This window comes from Aquarana catesbeiana, linkage group LG13 (assembly GCF_042186555.1).
Source record: "Aquarana catesbeiana isolate 2022-GZ linkage group LG13, ASM4218655v1, whole genome shotgun sequence".
In the NCBI taxonomy this organism is placed as follows: domain Eukaryota; kingdom Metazoa; phylum Chordata; class Amphibia; order Anura; family Ranidae; genus Aquarana; species Aquarana catesbeiana.
In genome coordinates, this window is record NC_133336.1 from 71607861 (window position 1) to 71633321 (window position 25461).

General features: G+C 42.4%; 1 protein-coding gene across 4 annotated transcripts in view; it reads right to left on the reverse strand.

The window, feature by feature from the left end:
• ARID4A (AT-rich interaction domain 4A) overlaps positions 1–25461 on the reverse strand; it is a 115294-nt gene that overhangs the window by 32589 nt on the left and 57244 nt on the right. For 2 of the 4 annotated variants that reach the window (XM_073609417.1, XM_073609418.1), the window contains exons 12-17: positions 21163–21235; positions 14089–14183; positions 13895–13992; positions 12194–12425; positions 10037–10284; positions 2685–2882 (exon numbers count right to left, since the gene is read on the reverse strand). In XM_073609417.1, coding sequence (XP_073465518.1) covers positions 2685–2882; positions 10037–10284; positions 12194–12425; positions 13895–13992; positions 14089–14183; positions 21163–21235 — 944 coding nt within the window. The remainder of the gene's footprint in view (positions 1–2684; positions 2883–10036; positions 10285–12193; positions 12426–13894; positions 13993–14088; positions 14184–21162; positions 21236–25461) is intronic. The other 2 variants (XM_073609419.1, XM_073609421.1) reach the window with 2 other exon arrangements.

The window sequence follows — 25461 nt, forward strand, 5'->3', positions numbered from 1 at the left end:
TTTGCAGTCCTCCTTGACACCAGGCCATTCTCCAAAATTCTTCACCTCACTGTGTGTGCCAAAGCACTCACACCTGCCTGCTGCCATTCCTGAGCAAGCTCTGCACTGGTGATGCCCTGATCCAGCAGCTGAATCAACTGTAGAAGATGGTCCTGGCTCTTGCTGGATTTTGACTGCCCCGAAGCCTTCTTCACAGCAATTGAAGTTTTTGATGATTCGATAAATGGTTGATTTAGGTGCAACCTTATTAGCAGCAATATCCTTGCCTGTGAATCCCTTTTTTGTGCAAAGCAAGGATGACTGCACGTGTTTCCTTGCAGGTAACCATGGTTAACAGAGGAAGAACAATGATTTCAAGCACCAACCTCCTTTTAACCACTTACAGACCGGAAGATTTTTCCCCTTAACGACCAGGCCATTTTTTGCGATACGGCACTGCGTCACTTTAACTGAGAATTGCGCGGTCGTGCGACGCTGTACCCAAACAAAATTGATGTCCTTTTTCCCCCACAAATAGAGCTTTCTTTTGGTGGCATTTGATCACATCTGCGGTTTTTATTTTTTTGCACTATAAACAAAAAAAGCGACATTTTGGAAAAAAAAAAAATATTTTTAACTTTTTGCTATAATAAATATCCCCCCCAAAAGAGTAAATAAAAAAAAAGGTCTATCAGTTTAGGCCAATATTATTTTTTTACTAGTAATGACGGTGATCTGCAATTTTTAGCGGGACTGCAACATTGCAGCGGACAGATCGGACACTTTTTTGGGACCATTGACATTTATACAGCGATCAGAGCTAAAAATAGGCACCGATTACTGTATAAATGTCACTGGCAGGTAAAGTGTTAACACTAAGGGGAGATCAAGGGGTGAAGTGTATTCCCTGGGAGTGTTTCGAACTGTATGGGGGCTGAGCTGACTGGAGGAGGAGAGAGATTGCTGTTCCTAATCACTAGGAACAGCAGATCTCTCTCTCTCTAACTCCCATGTTAGAACGGGGATATGCCCATTTACATTGACAGATTCCCGTTCTGGCTCTCGTTCACGTGATCGCAGGTGGCCGGTGGACATCGCGGCCGCCGGTAATGCGCCCGCCATGCGCGCCTGCTACAGCTCCTTAAAAAGGTGCCGATGCACACCTACAGCAATTTGCGGGTACGTGCCAACCTGCTGCCGTATAACGACTGCGGCTGGTCGGCAAGTGGTTAAAGCTTCCAGTCTGTTATTCTAAGTTAATTGGCATTACAGAGTGATTTCCAGCCTTGTCCTCCTCAACATTGACACCTGTGTTAACAAGAGAATCACTGACATGTCAGCTGGTCCTTTTGTGGCAGGGCTGAAGTGCAGTGGAAAGGTTTCTTTTGGGATTAAAGCAAAGTTCCACCTAAAAGTGGCATTTCTGTTTTAAAGGGGTTGTAAACCCTCATGTTTTTTCACCTTAATGCATCCTATGAAAAAAAAACTATGGCAGTTACCGGCCCCCCAGCCACCCCCATCCCCGTTTTACTTACCTGAGCCCCGTAATTCCCACGCCAGAGATGCGGTGTCTCGGCTCTTGATTGGCTAGATGGATAGTAGCGCAGCCATTGGCTCCCGCTGCTGTCAATCAAATCCAATGATGAGTCCGGCATTCGTGTCTATGGACGCCGAATGCTGGACTCGGGAGCGCGCCCGCAAGGTAACCCCCCCGGGAGAGCGCTTCTCCTAGGGGGTTATCTGAAGTGAGGAGGAGCCGCCTGGGAAATGTCACAAGTCCCAGAAGATTGCCCAGCCATTCAGGACGTGCAGTGCGCACCCGGCTGTGAAGCCACAAGCTGTCACAGTAGGGTGCCCACACTAGTGATGCTGGCGCTGGGGAGAAAACCAAGGCTTCAGGTGGCCGCATTGCTGGACTGTGGGACAGGGGAGTGTGTGTTTATTAAAAGTCAGCAGCTATGCTTTTTGAAGCTGCTGACTTTTAATAAAACACAGAAATGGCTGGAACTCCTCTTTAAGTTCATTTTCATAGCAAAGAGGGACTTTGCAATTAATGGCAATTCATCTGATGACTCTTCATAACATTCTGGAGTAGATGCAAATTGCCATCACAAAAACTGAGGCAGCAGACTTTGTGAAAATTTATATTTGTGCAATTCCTAAAACTTTTGGCTAGGGCAGTAAAGGTATCAGAACCTGGAGCTTGCTTTCAGGAGGAGATGAGAGCACTTCGATAACCTAATCAGCTGATTTTTCATTCTCCAATCAGCAGACGAGGGAGGTAACCAAGGAGGCATACCTTTGGCAGGAATATTTCCCACCATCACCCATCAACTTTGTGAAAATCATTAGTTAAATTTCAGGTGGGCAGGGGATCTGTGAAAATGGATGATGCTTGAAGCAATAGTAGTAAGGTAGGCCATGTGGAAAATAAAAATGAAAACCTTGAAACAAGGACTTCTGCCTGAAATTTCACTCTAAAGAGCTACATATAAGTTAGTGCTTTATGTTTGGTTTAAAGTAATAAGGGAGATGATCACAAGCAGCCCAAACACTTCTAGTCTGACATGGCTGCTTTGAAGAATTTCATAAATTGGATCCAAGAATAATCTGACAATATCTGCATGACTTACAGTTATACACAATTCTAGCATCATGCTCCCCTTTATATACAGGCATATAAACTCAGCTTCATGCCAACTTACCTTACATTCCAGCCATAGTAGTGCACCAGGTATAACAACTCTCCACTATCTACCTCTGTGCTTTTAATATTGGCTTCGTAGATTTTCTGGGTTTTCCCTCGTCCGTATTTAACTTTTACTTTGGTGCCTGCCAGACGGTCTTTTTCTTCAGAATCCTCGTCCTCTTCACTGTCTCCTTTATGCTCCATTTCATCTCTTCTGCACATTGAAAATATCATACTGTTAAAACTCAATGTAGATCCCAAAAATGAACTTCTCTTATTTGCTGTCTTTTGGTCTGTACCATTGGAAGAATTTTGTTATATCTGCTTGATAAAAACCTGTTGATGTTATTAGAAATTCAGAGCGGTCCTCAGTCCTACGTATACTTTCTGTGTTGTCTCAATTTCAGTGTTTCTCAACCTTTGAGTCACGGCACCATTTACTATTTTCAGTCTCCAGGCACCCCAGTCCAAAAACCAGTCTCGCCAGCTCAGAAAAGCAGTTCTGATTGTACAGTGTGTAGGGGTCGGGAGTAAGGCCTCCTTCACATAAGTGTTGCTATAGTGTAAATTCACCTTAAAAGTGTAAATCTGTAAAGGTGACCTATCAACCCCCCCCTCCTCCACGCGCCGATCCTCACTGTACTTGCCTCCCATGATCCAGAGTTGAGAAAGGCTGGTCTATTTAGCCCTCTAAGTTCATATCTTGGGGTACAGAATTATTAGCCTCAGTGTGGTAGAGATCTAATAGTGGGAGCAATTGAATAGTTTAGCAAGAGACACTGAGCAGGGCTGAAAAAACAATCCTGTGTGTTATAAGCCTATAAAAGACTTAAGAGCTGAATGCATTTCAAGACGATCAAAAGGTATTTTTATGTAAATGCAGGCAGAGCTGCACGATTCTGGCTAAAATGAGAATCACAATTTTTTTGCTTAGAATAAAGATCACGATTCTCGCAGGGTAACATCTTTCACATTATACAAAAAAAAATTGGGCTAACTTTACTGTTTAGTTTTTTCTTTTTTTAAATTAAAGTGTATTTTTTTTTTATAATTGCGTTTGAAAAACCGCTGCGCAAACACGGTGTGACATAAAATATTGCAACATTTTTATTCTCTAGGGCAGTGATGGCGAACCTTGGCACCCCAGATGTTTTGGAACTACATTTCCCATGATGCTCCACCACACTGCAGAGTGCTGAGCATCATGGGAAGCGTAGTTTCAAAACATCTGGGGTGCCAAGGTTCACCATCACTGCTCTAGGGTCTCTGCTAAAAAAAAAAAAAAAAAAATTATTATATATATATATATATATATATATATATATATATATATATATATATATATATATATATATATATATATATATATATATATATATATATATATATATATATATATATATAATGTTTGTTCCAAGTAATTTTCTAGCAGAAAATAATGATTTTTACTTGTAAGCAACAAATGTCAGAAAAGGTTTGGTCTTTAAATTGTTAAACTTCCTTCATTTACATGCTGGAGTTTTTTCCTTTGATAAAAGAACGAACAGATACTTTGTTTCAGGCTGCCTGGATTGTTTTTTTGTTTTTTTTTCCAGCTGCAGAACTCTCTGCACTTGTTAGAAAGAATCACAACATGCTGTTTTGAAGATCGGGAAGAGAAAAAGATTGCAATTTCGATTCTTAAATGATTAATCGTGCAGCTCTACTTGCAGGGTCTATTTTTTGCCATGACCTATACTGCTGGTGTACTTTGGTATGACAAGGTAAGTTGCACAACTGATATACGCAAATGTTCAATGCCAAGATTAAATTATTTTTTTTATGCCCTGTTAATCATTACGCAGTGATAAAGAGTTAAAATGAAATGCAATTCACTCTTTGGAGCAAGACCACAATGTGCCCTTTGCTCAGAAAACCAAGTAGAGTGTCTGTGGTGTACAGCCTCTAGATGTAAATCTTCTAAAACTGCATAGAAAATTAAATAAATGCATCAGATCAGAACACACAGGTTTTCCCTTTCCTGCAGTGTTTATACATGGGGAACACTGCAGTAATCACACTGGCATGGCAAGACCTGCAATATTCACCAGCAGGAACCCTCCCTATTGAGTGCTGTAGTTTCCTGTTGGCAGATGCTTTGGCAAATGCTCTCATTTCCCTGGACACACAGGAAAAGCCTGCAGGAATGGAAATATCTTAGAAACAAGTCCCTAATGTGAATAAAGACTTCAGATCAGCGGGAAGGCCTCCAACTACTAAGATGTCAAGAATAGGGATAATTTATTTTCCATAGTCCAGCCCACATGGACTTAATAGGACCTTAATAGTAAGTAAACAATTTGTTTCATTAGAACAATGTGATGATTTTCACATACATTCTCTGTTTGATATTTTGATTATTATATGCAACTAGTGTTTATATGTATATCAGGTTACCAAGGTTTTGGGCAAAAAGATAAATAATTTTTTTGAGCAATTACACTAAACAGATCACAAAATACATCTAAACAAGACAAGGTATATCTGAAGCAAAAACCTTTTTTGTCTCAAATAAAAAGTAGAGACTGGTTATTAACACCAGTCAGGATTTTAAATGGCTGTCATTCTTGCTCTTCTGGGGAGATTTTACTTCACTTTCCGTTGTGCAGACAATACTAGAAGGTTGGAGAAATCCTGTTCCAGACAGCTGTGCATGCAAAAAGTATTCCCACTGAAAGATTTCCTCACTATGCCTGCTTTGGTGGCAACTAAAAATATTGGATGGCCTTCACAGTATAAAGAAATAAAAAAAAAAAAAAAAAAAAAACGGTCCATAAACAAGGATGGAATGCCCACTGCACACCATACAGGCTGGCCCACATCAATTTTGCTGGGTGCTGCAGTGAATGTGTGGGACATTTTCACCAATACACTCCTTATTAATGAAATAATTTTTTTTTTTTTTTCCCTACGTGAATAACAAAAGGATAATGGGCCAATGTTTTGGGACCAGGATCCCTTTCTCAATGCAAAGTTGGCCTCTGATGCGGTTTTCCAATAGAAATAAAGAAAACATTTCGCTACTATGACGTGCGGTTAAAGGCTTCTGCTTTTAGGGATGTTAACCCTTTTCTATTCTTTTTTTTTTTTTTTTTTTCACAAAAGACTACTTCCTTTTAAACTACTACAGCATTTCATTTTTTTAGGGATTCTAAAGGCATCATTTTCTACTGCTGATACAATGAGCATCAACAGCCTGAGTTCCTGAGTCTAGCTGGAATAACAAAAATTGCAATCCTGAATATAATCTTGGATTGGAAAAAAAAAAAAAAAAAGGAGGACAGTGCTTTAGAAGCCAGGCTTTATTGATCATCATCATTGCCAACAAGCCATCACAGTGCATTCTTCTACATTAATACCAGCCTCAGCATGGTCGTGGGAGCACACTTGGGGGCTCTGCAGTCAGAGTTTGCTAATAACTGGATAATTTGTGTCATGAAGCCCTGCAGATCAAAGCTTTATGTGGATCTTTGCAAGCAGGAGCAACAGCTCCTGCTTGCAAAGGAGTTACTTGCTCAATGCTATATAACCAGAGAGTGAAGTGCTTGTACGATTCTCCAGCCAGTGGTTAATGATCGCTCTCAGTCTTAAAGGACTAAACTCTTCTGTGGTGAAAACCAGTGGGAAATAAAGCATTTTAAAAGAATTTTAGAGAGGGAGTTCCTGGTGCAGTCAAGGAGGTCTGGATGTGGCACTCCAAAAGCTGTCCTTAATTATAAAGATACGCCATTCACTTTATTTCAGATCACATCTTTTGGGGTCCCACAATAAGAGGAATTTTAAAAGGGTTGTAAACCCTCATGGTTTTTCATCTTAATGCATTCTATGCATTAAGGTGAAAAACCTTCTGTGGTGCTGCAGCCCCCCCAAGCCCCCATTTTACTTAACTGACCCTGATCCTTCTCCGGCCGGGAACGAGCACACCAGCTGTAGCTGGTGTCTTGTGTCCTGATTGGATAGATTGATAGCAGCGCAGCCATTGGCTCCCTCTGCTGTCAATCAAATCCAATGACGCGCCGCCATGGGGGGCGGGGCCAAGTCCGGGATTTTGTGTGAATGGAAACAGATGCGGGGCTCAGGAGCGCACCCACACGGGTGTCCACCAAGGAGAGCGCTTCTCCAATGTGGACACTCGATGCAGGGAGGAGCCAGGAGCGCCGCTGAGGGACCCCAGAAGACTATGATTGGGGCCACTCTGTGCAAAACGAACTGCACAGTGGAGGCAAGTATGACATGTTTACTTTAACTTGCCTGTAAAATGTCATATCTTGGTGTACATAACAGGACACAGGCCAAGCATTTATACACCATCGGATATAGGCATGTACCTTTGGGTAACTGGACACTGGAAAGGTTTTAGGAGCACCCCCTGGGTACCTGCCCTGAAAGTCCTACCTCACTGCGTGAGTTCTCAGTTTTCTACAACAATGCATAGTAAACCAGGGTATGGAAGGGAGGGTGTCCTGTACTGTACTCCAAGATATGGAATTTCCAAGCAGGTCAAAATTCCTCTCATGCTAATGGTACAGTACAGGACATAGGCAGAGTATTCATACACAACGAGGTGTTGAGCAAGCAATGGATAAACATGGTGGACACAATCAGATAAACATAATGGTGAAACAAGGTCCAAGCAACAAGGGTCAAGACACGCAAATTCAGAGTGCTGGTACAAAACCATGTGGCCAAACTTGCACCTGTAGAAGATTGGAAGTCCACCCAGTAAAAAGTTTAAAAAAGTATGAACAGAAGACCAGATAGCAGTCTTACACAGTGGATAGGTTCAAAGGGTGGTTTCTACAGGGCAGAGAGAACCAAGAAAGTAATAAGCTTCCCTCTGTCTGAACCAGCGGCTTCAGGGGAGAGGAGGAGGTGCAGACAATGGATGGTCCATAATAAGCCTATGGGTGATGCCACCACTCAGGCATTCCAGCTGTTGTCAGAACACTTTCTCGGCTCCCTTGTAGCCAGCTTTAGAAGAGGCCAGAGGTTGTATGCTATAAGTCTAAGTATGTCTGTGTACCATGTTCTTCTCGGCCAGTGTGGCGCAATTGAGATCACGGTTTTACTCTCTTGCTCTGGAGCAGACAAAACAGAATTTGCACTGGAGGGAAGGTGTAAATTAGACCAGAGGATTATTAAGGCAACCGTGGCTACAGCTAGAGAATCCCTGGTTTTGGCAACAGATAGTTTGTGGTTGAATCTGGAGCCCAGGAGGTCCACATCTAAAATCCCCCATTTTTGGCATGTCAAACTGAAGAAATCAGGATGAAGGGATGAGGAGGCTGAGGTAATCGGCTTTTCAGTTCCCCACTTTTGGGATTTGGACCACAGAAATTTCTGAACATTGAGTTTCAGTCCATTAAGTTATCTGGTTAGCTTCCTTTAAAGCGGAGTTCCACCCAAAAATGGAACTACAGCTTTAAGTGCTGGTGACCCCCTGGCAGGCCACATTTTTGCATGTCATTTTTTGGGGGGGGGGGGGGGGTAGAGTACCCAGTTTTTACAGGCACCCAGCTCCCATTTCCTCCCCTCGTACTGCTTTGCCGGAAGGAAGTTCACCTCTCCCCCCTCCATCCCTGCAATCTTCTGGGACATGTCACAGGTCCCAAATGATTGGCCGGCCATTCACAACGCCGGCGCCGTGGAGAGGAGGGGGAGAGGAGAGAAGCTTTGTGCGCCCGCATCGCTGGACCATGGGACAGGCGAGTGTCTACTAAAAGTCAGCAGCTACACTTTTTGTAGCTGCTGACTTTTAAATGGGTGGAACTCCGCTTTAAGGCTGCCAGACTCCTGGTGCCCCTTGATGGCTGATGCTTTCCATACTGATGACTTTTTCTGACTGCACTATAGTCAGCTGTCCCTTCAGAAGAGGGGGGTAGAGGGTCCAGTGCTGCAGGGTCAACTGGGCTGCTCTTAACTCCCAGATGTTGAGGGGGAGCTTGGTCTCCCTCATACCAGAATGAGAGAATTGCAACTGTTGTGATAAGTTTCCTGTAATAAGGAAGAGAGGACTTCTCCACTGCTAGGACTGGGGTGGTGATCCACCAAGATAGGGAATTCCTGGCTTGACTGGGCAAGAGCACGGGTAAAATCGAGAAAAGGAGCCTGTTTTTACAGGTCAAGATGTTGAGTTGAAAAGTTCCTCAATGGAATTGGATAAATGGTACTGCCTTGAAGAAGGCTACCATCATGCCTAGAACCCTCATGAAGAATCTTATCGTGAGATCTCTCTTGGAGGAAAACATTTCTTTTCTGGTAGAATGACTCTTGCTTTGGATAGGATGTCCCCAGGACCGGATGAAGGGAAGGCTGGAGAGAAGATTTGTTGAACCTAATCACCCAGTGGAAGGCCTGGACCATGTGGAAGGGAAAGAAGTCCCTCAGAAGAAGGTTGTCTAGATAGCCTTAAAAGGGCTGCAGGCGAAGTGACAGTAAAGTGTGCGACCAGTGGTGTGTGGTAACACCTGGTCATCCAACGGAAACTGAGTGGTTTAAATTTTAGTGCCACATTTTAAAAATTGCCACTGTGAAGTGAATACATTCCAAACACATCTCTCCTTTTACAGTAACAGGGTGACTTGTCTTTCATGTCCACAAAGCTGGACTGTATGTATAGTCGTCCAGACTTTGTCCATCACCGTGAGCACATCCTTTTACAAAGTCTGTGGTATTATACAGAGAACACTCCATAGAGTTGGACAACTTTACTGAACCTGTAAAATCACCCCGCGGCTGACACACAATGTACAAAGTGCCAAGGTGAGCGCCTTACATGTCATCCCCACAGCATGGGGTCCTGCTATGGCTCCCTGGCACAACTCCCAAGGTTTTACCGATGTTGCACCAATCCGGACACATTGTTTTCTAATGCCAACATAGAAGCAGTGAGGAGTCGATTGAAGAATCCGAGGATACAATAATAAAGAAAAATAATTACCTACTTAGGCTAAGGGCAATTTTCTCCATAAGGAGAAGAGGTCCATCACCTTCAGACACTGGCACAAAACTGAGAACTCACAGAGTACGATTTTGTTGTAGGGGAGGCACACAGGGCACGTGTCCTCTAAAGCGAAGGCATGTACCTTCAGGTGATTGGACACTAGCTTAGCTTTATGGGACACGTGCCCTGTGTGCCTCCCCTATAACAATGTGGGTGAGAGGCATGTACCTTTAGGTGACTGGACATTAGCAGTCAACCACAGTGTAGGAATACTTTGCCAGGGTCCTGTACTGTACAATTAGTATTTTTTTTTTGGCTCTGAAAACTCGTGCTGACACTCAACACAAGGTAAAAATAAGGAAAAGAAAAGAAGTTGATTTGCTTACACATCAGATAGTTTGTCATCCTCCTCATCAGATTCTCTCTCAGAGTCCTCCTGCTTCTGGCTTCTCAGATCCTTCCCCTGGCTAGTTAAGCTTCTTCTCCCAGGAGATGCATCATTCTCTTTCTGTTCCTCAGGTCTGTCGTCGTCCTCTTCCATATCTTTGTTTTCTTTGTTGCCCTCATTTATTTTCTCAGAGTCTTCCTGGTCCTTTGTAGAAGAATTTGTACTGCTAACAGGTCTTCGCCTCCCCTAATAGAAAATTATTTGAAATTATTAAATGGCAGTTAGCTTAAAACATATGTGTCAGGAATCAACTGCAAGCAATGACCACCATAAATATTAAAAATATCAATATCTATTTTAAAAACAAAACACACATTCAGGGCTGGTTCACACCATACCCACACATGAATGCGCTGTGCGTTCCTGTGCGATTCACATGTGGCTCTGTGCGGTGCGATTTCAGCCCATTCATTTTGAATGGACTAAAATCACACTGCACCAAAAGTAGTGCATGCACTACTTTTTAAAAATGCACTGTAGCGAGATCGCATGGCACAAAATACTATGCGATTCGGTGCTGGCAAGTACAGGCAAACGCACTGCGTTTGCGTTTTGCAACTGGGGTGTTAACTGTCTATCAACACCGCTGCAGATCGCAAACGGAGTGCATTTAGCATGTGGTCTGAATTGCGTTTCATGTGTGGGTATGGTGTGAACCAGCCTTCAAGAAAGACTAAATACTTTTTTTTTTTTTTTTTTTTTTTTTATAAATTGCTGGCTTCCTGTGTAGTTAACCCATAGAAGACAAAAAAAAAAAAAAAAAAAAAGAAGTTTCTTGTGACTGTCTGGGCTGTGGAGCGGTTATTCACATTGCTGTATCACTGTTTAGCAAGTCACTGGTCCAGAACAAGCATTAGTATACGAGGTGTGTACATGCTTGTTGGGGCGCTTGCCTTTACACGCACATGAACCTTAAAAGTGATTGTAAAGTCTGGTTTTTACCAAAAAAAAAAAAAAAAAAAAAAATGGCATCCCAGTCTTAGTACGTATGGTTCAATATTGAATTGGCCCACCCTTAGCAGCTATAACAGCTTCAACTCCTCTGGGAAGGCCGGCAACAAGGTTTAGGAGTGTGTCTATGGGAACGTTTGACTATTCATCCAGAAGCACATAAGTGAGGTCAGGCACTGATGTGGACAAGAAGGCCTGGCTCGCAGTCTCCGCTCTAATTCATCCCAAAGGTGTTCTATCGGGTTGAGGTCAGGACTCTGTGTAGGCCAGTCAAGTTTCTTCACCCTAAACTCACTCATCCATTTCTATATGGACCTTGCTTTGTGCACTGGTCCAAATTATTTGGTGGAGGGGGGATTATGGTGTGGGATCATTTTTCAGGAGTTGGGCTTGGCCCCTTGGATCCAGTGAAGGAAACTCTTAAAGCGTCAGCATACCAAGACATTTTGGACAGTTTCTCGCTCCCAACTTTGTGGGAACAGTTTGGGGATGGCCCCTTCCTGGTCCAACATGACTGCGCACCAGTGCACAAGCAAAGTCCATAAAGACATGGATGAGCGAGGTTGGGGTGGAGGAACTTGGCTGGCCTGCACAGAGTCCTGACCTCAACTCGATAGAACACTTTTGGGATGAATTAGAGTGGAGACTGTGAGCCAGGCCTTCTCGTCCAACATCAGTGCTTAACCTCACAAATGCTCTTCTGGAAGAATAGTCAAACATTCCCATAGACACACTCCTAAACCTTGTGGACAGCCTTCCCAGAAGAGTTGAAGCTGTTATAGCTGCGAAGGGTGGGCCAACTCAATATATAATGAACTCTGCAAATTAAGACTGGGATGCCATTAAGTTCATGTGCGTGTAAAGGCAGGTGTCCCAATACTTTTGGTAATCTATTGAATGTACCTCAGTTTAGCCTAAAACCGCATTAAATGCACAAAACAATTGCACATTAATCTAGTTTTCTGTGCAGCAAATATTACATTTAGGAGACAAAAGTATAGCCAAAAAAAGAAAGAAATGTACTTGGGTTTATGGGTTCCTTAGGGAACGCCATGCATTTCTTTACATTGTATTTTGATGAAACAGTTATAAGAACACTAGGCAGGTTTTCTGAGGTTTACATTACATTTAAATGTTATCATACCCTTAGAGACGTCATTTCAATCACCTCTTTTTCACTGCCACTGCTAGAATCTGAGTCGTCATCTTCCTTGACACTAACACTGACAGGGGGAGTTTCAGGTTCAGGCTGGTCGCTGTTCTCCATTGATACTTCCAATGTTGGGCTCTCCTCTACTGGTTGAGGATCATTGTGGTGAATAGTCCTAAACTTAATTTCTGCAGAACGGCAATACTCCTCAAACCCATACAAATACCTGATATGGAAAGGAAAGCACATTATCAACAATGCTTTCATAAAACACAGCTTATAAACATGCGACTTGTACTGCTAATCTATGAACACTTTTTTGTTCACCTTTGTTGTTATATTCCTTAATGTACCTCTTTATATTTAAATGTTTTACAATTTGTACAGTAAAGGATAAGTTCACTTAAAAAAAAAAAAAAATTAAACAAATGCACATTTTCTTTGCAGGTGAAAGAATTTTTTTTTTTTGGAGCTTGTAAAGTCGACAGATGCAAAAGATGTCAGGGCTTGTAGTTCCTTCATACACAGAACTCCGTGTATGAATGATGCAGCTGTATGGGCGGAGCCTCACAAGACCGCACTGTTTTCAAAAAGTGACGGCTAGTACTGGGAACTTCAGTAGGGGCAGCGGCTGCAGCAGTGGAACATGTAACATGTTCCCAAAGGTGAACTTATCCTTTAAACAGCCTCATGGGACTTGTAGTTCTGCAACAGCTGGAGGGCCGCCAGTTTGAGACCCCTGATCTAAAGCATCTGACAGCTGCTTGACTGTTTTTGAAAAAGTATATATATATATATATATATATATATATATATATATATATATAAAATATATATTTTTATTATAAATATTTATTATAAATATACACATATACATACACTATTCTTTTATACTAATCCCTTATCGTGGGTCTTTCTTTATCCTGCCATTTTTTTTGGTATCACTCCTTTGGCTGGGTTTATTAAATATGGCAGTATTATGGTCTTATATTTTTTTTGTAAAATAAATAAATATACACACACACACACACACACACACACACTAATGTGCAAACATTTTAGGCAGGTGTTAAAAAAATGCTATAAGTTAAGAATGCTTTCAGAAATAGAAGCGTTAATAGTTTTGTTTTATCAATTAACAAAACGGAAAAAACTGTATTTATCGGCATATAACACGCACCTTAAATTTTAAGAGGGAAGTTTCAGGTAAAAAAAAAAAAAAAAAAAAAAAACTTAAAATTTTAAATAAAGAACTTTGAAGCAAAAGAAAGGTCAGTGCCTATTAATGCAGCCTAATCTGTTCCCATCTGCAGCCTCTCCATTGCCCATCACTGAAGTGTGGCCAGTGCCCATTAATGCAGCCTGATCAGCGCCAATCTGCAGATTCTTCACTGCCCATCTGCAGCCTGATAAGTGCCAATCTGCAGCCTCGCCATTGCCCATCAATGCAGCCTCACCAGTGCCAGATTACACAGAGGGATCTTCTGTTTACTTGGCGCTTACAGTCACACACAGTACCACCTCCTGGACCAGCTCATAAGATAGACAGAACACCGGTCCAATGCCGGGACATGTGACATCTATCCTGGGAACCATCCAGGAGGCGGGACTGTGGGTGGCTGCAAGCTGTGAGTAAACAGGAGATCCCGGATGTGTGTAATCCGGCCGCGCTTTTTTTCTTTTTCAGTCACTTACTTTTTGTACGCGGTTTTTACATTGTAGGATGCAGCAGAGTTCAAAATAGGAATGCCAAGGTCCATATAAATTTGCTTCCATACACCGCCACTTTCAATCTGCCAGAAAAGGAGAAAATGTTGATATACAAACAAAAAATAAAAGGGAAAAAGAAACACATTTAACTGTTAGCTGGAAACAGTAAGTTTACTTACATTGTCACAACCCCCCTGCTGATAGACTAGCCTAAAAAGCTTGAAAAGATTCAGATCTTTATATCCCAATACTGGAGGCTTATTGATTGGGGTTCCTACAAACACAGGCAAAGGAATAAACATTTATAAAAGTATAATTTGGACACATCAATATTATTGCTAGCACAAGGACTGACTTTTCAACAGTGGTGTAAATTGATTCATAGAAAGTAAGGAAGGGTCTTTCTTTTAAGCACTGACTGCAAGGATGGCAGCATGCAAACTTCACAGACCACCATTCATCTTATAAAAAGGACCACTGTACAAGTTACCAAAAATAACTGGCTTTTCACATTTACAATTATAGATTTGAACATTCAATAGATACCTCCTCCAACCCTTCAGTAGGTAAGATAGGAAATGGCAAGAAGAAAATCCCAGCCATGATGCTCCGCTTCTCAAACCCCTTCAACCTGCTTCCACTACAGAACTTTCTGGAATGTTTTAACTATTATTATCCAACATGGATTGTATGGTAGAAATAAGTTATTTAAGAACTAATTTATTGATAATTTTTACGGCACAGCCAATAGCCCATACTGATTACTGTCCACTCAAATAATGAACAAGATGGGACAAATTCCAGACAGGGGACTCATCACATGCAATTCTCAATTGCAGTCCTCAAGGGCTGCAAACAATGAATGTTTTCCCTCTGTCAGGTAAAAGCATAGCTGTATAAACTCATCCATGAGCCTGAAGAGAACTGAAAAACCCACACTGTTGGCTGCCCTTGATCAAAATCAAGCATCAATATGTAATATCTGCACAGTCCAAAGGTCTGCCACACTGTGTGGTCTAAGTGTTAATATAGGGTCGCACCTGTTAAAAAATGGGCCCCTTAAGTGTTAAAACTTGTACAATATGTTTAAGGCTGAAATTTAAAGTCTGACCCAAAAAAAAAAAAAAAATACTATACAGTATGAAAACCTTGAGTAAGAATAAAAGATGATCTATTGGTTGCATGCCTCTTGTGGCAGAGGAGGAAGTGGAATATCCAATTATGCAGGTCTCATTTTGCCAATCATATCTTTCAAAACAACATTCAAAGACCGAAAGTTTGTGCGAACACCCATTCGATTTTAATGATCAAGACTCATTGACTTTAGATCATTTATGCATGAAAAAAAAGTCTACTGCTAAGTGATAAAGTGGACATAATTGGCTGTGGTGTAAACGTATTACTGTTCATTGATGAGAGCTTGAAACATTTTCACTTCTGAAGATAGAAGAGATAAAAAAAAAAAAAAAGACCTATGGACCTATCTGGCATTTCCAGAGTTACCCTAACATGAGAAATATTGGCAATAACAAAAAAGAAAAAGAATCTTTCCAAAACCATGAGAAAAATGAACAGTTCAGGGCCCCCCACACAGACCGACCAAACTTACGGACGGAGTCACTGCCTTGGGGAGCCGAGCAACCCCGTGACATGGGCCCTTAGTCAGGTCAATTGGTGAGGGACAGCCTACAGTCTGAAGCCTGGAGGCAGCCACTGTAAAAAGTAGAAAAACCGAAATCAGGTTGATGCCTAGCCCACAATTTCATTAATGTAAACCTTTAGCTTTGGTAAAATCAGCTTTTACCAACCGTAAAATTTAATCTTCACATGTTGATCACACTGTATGGCTTTAAAAGAATGATTTTGAAGGCAGAAATGGAATGCATTTTAACCGTTTCACAGATAAAAACATTGAACATATAAAGTAAAATATTCACAGCAGAGTATTAAAACATAGGAAATATTTGCATCGCCAGTCAAATTCTTATACTTAAACTTGGTCCCTTTCCCATTCTAAGCCTTTTGTAACTACTCATGTGAAAGGAAAGAGGTCTATACTGCGCTATACTGAAGGCGCTCTGGTTGGGTCACATGACTGGCTCCCAGCACCGGCTTCTGTGTGGAGGAGAAAAAGCTGACAACAGATGCCCCATAGTAAATATATAGGCGACGTCCCCGCATAGCCATTGCAGCTCATCAGCGATCTCTTCTCTTCACTGAATCTGGCTGATGGAGAGATCATGTGACTGGACCGGAGTGCTTCCCTTAGAATAGGCAAGTACAGACCTCTTTCCTTTCAGGGCAGTTAGATTAGGCTGAGAATGGGGTTGGGGCAGGTTTTAATATAGTTAGAATTTGACTGAACTTCTACTTTAAATTTTATTAGGCCAATTCTGTCAGCTCAATAATGATTCTAGTATTTTTTAATTTCCGTATTGAAAATTCTAGGCAGTCCAAAAAATACTCAAGTCATTCATGCTGTTTTACTAGCAATTCTGAGTCAGCTATTCTTGCGAATTACAAGGTACCAATTAGAAAAAGGTTTACTTTAGGGGGCTCCTAGATCACCTTCCAGCTTACAGGACGGAAGTGATAAATGCAACGCCTTGCCCAATAATTAGGTGAATCAAAGCTGCAATGACAAACCAGGTACCAGAGGTGGCAACTGCCTATGAAGCATGAGAGTCACAACAATCACTGAACAATTCTGTAAAACCATTGCCATATAAAACAGTAAACATACATGCATAGTAAAATGTGCACGTAGGCACTTGTCTGGTATTCTATGTTTCAAGTTCCATGATAAAGTCAAAATGTTGTAGACATGGTCTTAACAAAAATATCAAAACAAGGGAAGATAAATGGGAATTATTAATGATCTATCTAGCGAGTGTCTTTAGATCAAATAAGTAGTCCATTAAAAAAAAAAAAAAAAAAATTAAAAAGATACTTTATCTACAAACTCACAGAAAAGCAATGCAACTCAATGAAGCCTTTGCGCATCTGAGCTGTTACCAAAGATGTCCACACACAGGCTGACATACAGAAAGGACATTTCAAAGGCAACTTTAAAAGCCGATAAATCCTGAGGCTGAGTGATATCCAATAGGACATCAAATAGGACAACATTTACAGTAGTTCACAAGCACAGGTATGCAACTTGTACAAATTGCTTCCATTGTCCCCTTTAACAATACAAGTGGCTGGCCTGGAAAGTCCATACATGTCACATTTGGCCATCACAATCCAATATAAAGAAGGGTTTCCTCTTCAAGCTTTCCTTTCTAAATACGATTTTGACTAGTCACCATAAACGGAAAACTCCTCTTGCTTTAACTATTTTTCTTCTAAAATATATATTTTTTACCAAACATCTACATTGATTAGGTACTATGCATGTGAACTGTCATTCCAACTCACGGGCTTACCAGTAAATATCTTGCAACACAGCCCCTTTAGATGTGACTTGTGTGCAAGGGTACCTACTGGTCTCTTCCATTTTTCTTTCAAAGCTATACTTACCTAGGGGGATGCAGCATCGGTTTGATGCTGCATCTGTCCTCTAAGACTGAGGACCAAGAGTTCAAGCCCTGAGCAGAGAGCTAAAAGCCCCCCCCTCGCTCACTGGAGCGATGGGCTGTGGAGGGGGTGGGAAGCTCAGGCTTTCAGCGGCTCGCTTTGTCAATGGGATCCTAAAAATCAAGTGCATCCTCTATGGGAGTGTCAGTATTTTATTTCTAAGGGATATGTTTGAATACACAATGGGAATGACTTTTCTCTTCAGAACCAGGTATATTGCCACCAGACGCTTGGGAGGTGTGAAGAGCTCATCAGCAGTCTCCCAGTCCCCATAAAGGAAGCCTGGGGCTAAAGCCGGGTACACACACAACAGGTTTTTTCATGCAAGGTTAGTCCAGTGATCTCCCCCGCTGAGCGCCGAATGGCCAACTTCTGACGGACAGACCGACAAACACAGGCAGAATGTCGGCCTTTTTTTTGGAATTAGCAAATGTCTCTGGACATTCTGCCTGTGTGTACGGGGCTTAAGTGGTGCATCACAAAATGTTTGGTAGTCCTAGGCAGGTAGAAGCAGTAGTAGAAGCTGCAGGGTGATTTTCCAGTTTCAAAGTGCCCACTCTATCAATAAAAGCTGAAGATGTCTTATCCATAAAGGTAGTTTCCGGAACTTGGCACAGTCTTCTCTCAAATGGAGTCTTCAGAGACTGGGTCACACCAGAGACTGGGCCAGGGCTCTTGACCTGGAAAGCGTTCAGTGGCAAACAAAATACACTCAGGTTTGTAAAGTGCATTAATGGAGAGCCCAGTGCCCGAAGGTCATATTCTAGGCCAGTGATGGCGAACCCATGGCACGCGTGCCACAGCTGGCATGCAGAGCCCTCTCTGTGGGCACGCAGAAGCTCTAGGCACACAAAGGCTCCTCACACTTCACTAGTAGGATAAAGTGCTCAGTGTCCTCGCACTGTGCCGGCACCTCCTACCTCTTCAGGATCACACACAGCACTTTGACACAGCAGACTCTTTGGAGAAAGTGCTGCGGGACCGACTCAGACTGGCCAATCACTTCCGTGGGCCTGGGAAAGACCAGGCGCGGAAGGAGAAATGGGCATTTGTTTCCCCGGGGGGTGTGGGGGGGGGGGGGGGTCGCCTGTGTGCAGCTGCTTCGTTCTGGAGAGGTGTGTATGGGCAGAGTGTCACTGCACCACCGCTGTACCACAGCAGAGGGGGGGAGGGGTTGTGAGTAGCAGAGGGGGCACAAGATGTGTGATGGAAAGGAAAGTATGGCATTAGCTGCATGGAGGGGTGTGATGCATGGTGAGGAGGTGTGCAATGAGTTACATGGCAATGTATAATGTGCTGTAGCTCACTGATGTGATGTGGCCAGACAACAGAGAGGTGTGAGCTGAAAGCAAATACATAATATCTGCTAGAAGTGTACAGTGTGATGGAGATGTGCGATGTGCTGCATTGCGATGGTTGGCACATTGAAATAAATAAGTTAGTTTTATGTTGCAGTTTGGGCACTCTGTCTCAAAAAGGTTTGCCATCACTGTTCTAGGCTAACCCCACAAATATCCAGTCCAGTGGGGTCCTGGTATGGCCTTTGAAGCTAATGTTGACTCCACCAATCTAGATAGATCGTAGCGCATACAGACTAGCTCAGGCAGATTGTAGGAGAATGCTAACTGAAGAAAAAATAGAACTTGATTGTAAAAAGAAAAAAATGGCTAAGAATAAAACTGTTCGGTACGGTCTTTTTGTTTGCCAATGCAGTAATGCCTATGTGCAGCTTTCTCCTGAGGCTCTTATGGAGAAACCATATACTTGTAGGTCTGCAGGGAAATGCACACCATAAGGGCCGATGGAAAAATGCAATGCATGCTCCCTACTTCCCCAGCTCAGAGAAACATGGAAGCACTAACTGCTTGAACGCAGCTCATGGACCAAGTTGATATCAATCAGAAGTCTGTAGTGGGGCCCACAAACCACACAAAGAGGGAGATGGAAACACACCTGGCTCAATATCCTAACCAGTTCCAGACCGGCCACCGCACATTTACTGCGCCAGGGCGACCTGGCTGCGCAAAACAACGTACCTGTACGTTGTGGCTTCTTCCGGGTCTGGGATGCAAACACCGCCAGTGGCCCACTCCCGCTGTAATTGGACACAGCGGGAGCCAATCAGCGGGTCTGATGGACGCAATGTCTGCCGGGACCCACCGATCATTGACAGGAAAAAGTAGAACAAGGCAGACCGCCGTTCTGTCAGAGAGAGGAAGATGGGGATCTTGCGTTTCTGCTAAGCAGAAACACGGATCTGTCTTCCTCCAGTTAAGCCATCCCCCACACAGTTAGAAAGCACTCCCTAGGAGCACACTTAACCCTTTGATCGCCCCTGATATTAACCCCTTCCCTGCCAGTGTCATTAGTACAGCAAGTATATTTTTTTAGCACTGATCCACTGTATTAGTAACTGTGGTCCCAAAAAAGTGTCACTTCCTGTCTGATTTGTCCGCCGCAATGTTGCAGTCCCGCTAAAAATTGCTGATCACCACCATTACTAGTAAAAAATAAAAATTAAAAAAAAAAATCCCATGATTCAGGGTCTGTAAAAATGGTGCAATCCCATACACCAGAAACGCTTCAGTAATTGCTTCTGATCACCACAGTGCCCTTCACCCCACCTATGGGTGTCTTCTCACCTGCTTGAATAGACCTCACTAATTACAGGAGGTCTATATGTACTTTGCAGTGTTATAAGTGGCACCGCTCCCTACTGGCTGTACACTCCAAATCCGTGGCTCTCAGCGTCATGTAAATCATATAGGAGGCAAGATGAATTGGCAAGGATTGGCTGTTCCACACCTCAGCATGATTTGGCATGCTGAAGTCATCTGGTTACTTTCCTGTCTTTTCACTGGATGTTAGAGATCATAGCAGAAGTTCAGTGTTAGAAATACACAGGAGAAAATACATATTGACAAGGGGAGTGTAGAGGTGGGCGGGGAGTCTACTGACATCACCACTCCACCCACCGAGCTCCAGACAGCAGACACACCCACAGAATCTGCAGTTTTTCTGGCCTAATAACAGACAGAGGGGAGACATTTGACAGGTAAAGATACATGCAGGAGGCATCTATGTCCTTATAGATAACCCCTATGGCAGTAGTTTAGAAAGTATGACATTGGGTTTACATCCACTTTAAAGAAAGCAGAGTCTGCAGTTTAACAAAATAAAATAGCTTATGATGCAATAAGTAATATTTACAAAACAATTTCTTGCCACACCTAAATAATTAGTTGCTCATTGCATCCTACTTGTATGTGGTTTCAGTTGTTTAATCTTTCTGAAGTCACCTTTACAAAATATTCTTAATAGGTCTCAAGATAGTTGCTTCTATTAACAAGTTTATTCAGTAAGGCAGTGCAAAGATAAATGTAACCCGCAAAGTACAGCAATTCACTATGCCAAATCCAACTGCATGGATTACTACACTTGCGTAGCTGGCAGGTTTACTTAAAACAGGATTCAGATGTAAACATTACTAACTGAATCGTGGATGGTCAAGCTTGGATTCTTCCTTGGAAGTGCAAGGCTGACCACCCATACCAGCTTTATTGTGATATGCGAACGACTTACAGTACAAACAAAACATATTTCCTCCTGCTCGTTTACTAATGAGAGTCTTGTCACCTCTGTCACAAATGGTTTTACATTGGGCTACACGTTACCTCTGTCTTCCATAAACTTGTAAAGCTGCTGTAGGAAGTTGTCCCTTTCTGCTGGGTCTGCCTCCTCCTCAGGCTAAAATAAGATAAAGAAACAAGTAAATAGATCTATAAATAAGACAACTAAAATTCTAAACATATTCAAAGTACGCTTTGTGATGCTAAAGCACAGTGAACAAAAATGTATTATTAATGAAATCCATGAAACAAGAATAAAAAATATGTGTTTTACCATTTGCAGTTTATATTTACACAGACTTCTACACTCCTCAACCGCTGGCATTAGGTCCTGCCATATTTACCACAGGCAAAGACAGAATTTATTCAGCATCTTTGCAGACTTACCAGCAACTGAAAATTTTGCTCTCATTGGTTTAGGTGAAACGAGGTACAAAAAAACAAAAAGGAAGAAAATCTAGCACAAATGGGAGAGCCTCGTTTACAGATTGTACAAAACATACTGCCCATTTCTTTTCACAAAATACCAAAAATGTTACAGATCTCAAAATTTGAAGTTTAGCGTGGTCATTGACAACTGAATATTACATATCTTATTACCCCCTCATGCCTTGCTTATTTTGGGGTTCAACCCCACATTTTAAGTCAGCCCCGGTCTTCGTTTGATCATTGAAACAGACTGAAATAAAATTACTATTGCTAATGTCTTGAAACCAAATATTATCTCAATAATGCAATGAAGGCTCCTGTACATAGCAAGTCCACAAATTGAATTAGGTGAATGTGATGAGAGATCCCTGAAATTTCTGAAACGTAACCACTTGCTTACTGGGCACTTAAAACCCCCTACTGCCCAGACCAATTTTCAGCTTTCAGCGCTGATGCACTTTGAATGACAATTGCGCGGTCATACAACACTGTACCCAAATGAAATTTTTATCTTTTTTTTCACACAAATAGAGCTTTCTTTTGGTGGTATTTGATCACCCCTGTGGTTTTTATTTTTTGTTAAAAAAACTTAAAGACCAAAATAAAAAAAAAAAAAATTATATTTTTTTATATTTTGTTATAAAATTTTGCAAACAGGTAATTTTTCTCCTTCATTGATGTACGCTGATGAGGCGGCACCGATTGGCACTGGTAGGCAGTACTGCTAGGTTGCACTGATTGGCATCACTGGTTGGCATTGTTAGGTGGCACTTGTGGGCATTGATAGGGGCACTCTTGGGCATTGATAGGTGGCACTGGTGGGCACAGATGAGGCAGAATTGCCTCTTCCTCTTTGGGACCGATGTCCCTTGCACATAAGCCGGTGATCGGCTTTTTTTTCCTCCTCACGCTGACAAAAAAAAAAAAACACGATTACCGAGCTTTTGTTTACATCATGTGATCAGCTGTCATTGGCTGACAGCTGATCACGTGGTAAGGGGCCGGGATCAGCCCCTTACTAGGATCTGCGATCACTAGAGTCTCAGTGACTCGGTGATCACAGCGTGCGTAGGGAGTGTGCAAAGAGGAGGCCGTCATATGACGGCCTCCCGGAAATTCAGGTCTGCGCTGTTGCTGTCATTCGGCTTTAGCGCGGACGCCGAGTAGTTTAACAGAAGAGAACAAAATTTGACCAGAAGGCTACCAGTTATCTATCCAAACTAACTGGTTTTAGAACAGAGTAGAGCTACTTGTATGCTGCAAAAGGGTCAGTTCTTAGGACTTCCTGTGCAGCCCGTCATATTTAGGCCCCTGTCACACCAGTGCGACTTGTCATGCGATTTGATAGCTTCAATAATCGCATGACAAGTTGCACCCTATTGTCCGTAAAGGAAACGGTCAAATCGGTGCGACTCCAACTCAAAATCGGAGTCGCACCGATTCTGAAAATAGTTTTTGCACTACTTTTTGCAAGTTCAGGTACGACTTGCATGAGTTGCACAAATGTTTTCCAAGAAGCACCTGAAGTAGTACTACTTTGAAATTGTGCTACTTCAAGTGAAGTAGCACAATTTCAATATCGTGATCAGTGTGACTGGGGCCAACGTAGTTCAAACGAATGCTTACTGGTCAAGAATGGTCCCAGTCACTACAGTAAGCAGTGCCATCTTCCTGGACAAGTCTTACACACTAACATTCTGCGTCTGGAAAGAAACAAGAGTCAGTCCTACGACAGCTCAGCCATTCAGGAACCACATTGTATTTTTATCAATACAAGGCATTCTCTGATTGGCCTAGGCAACGAGGAGGGAAGTGTGAAGGACTCGGTCAGGAAGAAAGCACAGCTTACTGTATGCAGCACAAGCTGCTACAATGTATTACAGCCTCCATAATGGCCAGACTTTTAATAGTAAGCATTAATTTAAACAAAGCTGGCCCAATAAAACTTGGGGATGGGAAACCTTGAGTTCTGGTTTAAACTTTCAAGGCAGGTATGAATCGGACTAGTACCTGTAGGGTAGTAGCTGCAGACTTCGGGGGTGACTTGAAGGACATCTGCGCGAGTTCATGCACAGATGTCCATTGAAATCGCCCCCGAAGTCACCAAAAGTAGTGCAGGAACTACTTTTGGAAATCGGTATGGCGCAGCACAGACAGCATTGCACCGATTGGGACGCTCCTATTGCTGGTTATGGGCTCCTATTTGACATGCAATTTGACCTGCAAATGGCGCCAATGTGAACAGGGGCTTAACATATGGACAAATGTCTGCTTTTATGGGACCTAGTGGCCACATTGGATGAAACAATATGCTTTATCGATGTGCTGTGGTTACTCATTAGGCAGCCAAATGGCAGTGCTAGTAGGTGGATTAAGTGGCAATAATCCAGGTTTACCTAAAGCACGCACATGTTGTAATGATGGTACAAGAATGAACACCTTTGCCTCAATTCACAAAGATAAGGAACTTTTCAGCCATGTGACAGCCATGTTCTTATATCAGATTCAACCAAAATAATGGCCACCTACTTCTTTAACCTTGTGTTTTAGCTTTTTGTATGGATCTTAACGTGTACAATAGCCCCTTTAGGTGGAGATTTCCTAAGCTTTTCAGGTGTTCTTTGTGTGCAGCTTTGTATTGACTGTACTATTTTACAGCATTGGGTGTACAAGAAAAACAAAAAAGAAAATCACGGCAAACCAAAAGAGAAATGCACAGCTGCATAAAACCTGACCATGTGCCGTGCACTGTCTTCATTGTGCTGTATTAGCAAAGGAGAGACAGGCAAGCTAGTCATAAGGGGAGACATTAATTGGAAATGGCATTCACAATAGGAAGTACAGCATGCAGGAAAAATGGCTGAATACATGCCATCCCACACCAGCGAGCGCGTTCATTCAGCTCCACACTAGAAAATACAGATGGACTTATTAGTGAAATGAAGCTTCTGGCTCAAAACACACCCACCTGCTTAACATATGCCAAGAAGCACAGATTCTCAATGGGACAGCCTTAGGAGCACACAGAGAAGGAGAACTTAAAAAAAAAAAAACACCTTGGGCCTTTTCATATCACTCACGGCTCCATCCAACCCCCCACTTTTTGTTTTCTTTAATATATGGCCTGTTTTTAGGCAGAGATAAAATCCTTGCAGGCATGCTTTAGTAATTTGCAGACAGTAAAACCATGCAAACTATTTCCTTATCAATATGCATGAATGTTTTCTGACAGCTCTCAACAAACAATACCTAGTCATGGTAGATGGTTATGATGTAAACCTCATGCATGTGCACTCATGCACCTTCAAGGCTATATGCAAAAAGGTATTTATTCCTATGTGCTGCCACCTAACTCCTTAAGAGGCTGTGATCTCGCTCGGCCTTACCGTTCTTCTATGCTGCAGCTTGACTTTAACTTAACGTCTATGCACAGATAAGCAAAAGCACCCAAGCGTTGAATGATTTGCAGGCTGGAGCAAGTACCCACCCAGTGACAAGGGGGGCAGATCATTCCTGATCTCTTTATTAAATAGGTAGGAAAAAGGGAACGGCAGCACACTTATTGTCTGCTAGCATGCCCTGCCTCCCCATGTCAGTAGCACTCTGCATGCCTTTCTGCTGGAGGCATGCATACTTCCTTCTGAGACCAACACTGAAAAATTAATAGGGCTCACTCCTCAGCATATTTTCACTGTCCAACTGTACTGGCGTTTCCACAGACCAGATGAAATTACGTATACAGAGTGGCTGATACAATGCAAAAGCCCACGCACTCTCCCCCCTTCTCTCTCCCCCCCCCATCGGCACAGCAGAAATAACATCACATCATGCTTACCTACCGACACAGCTTTCAAAAAGAGAATGGTTCATGCATGTCCTAGCTAACAGGCGTGTGTCTGTGCTGCTTTTAGAAAG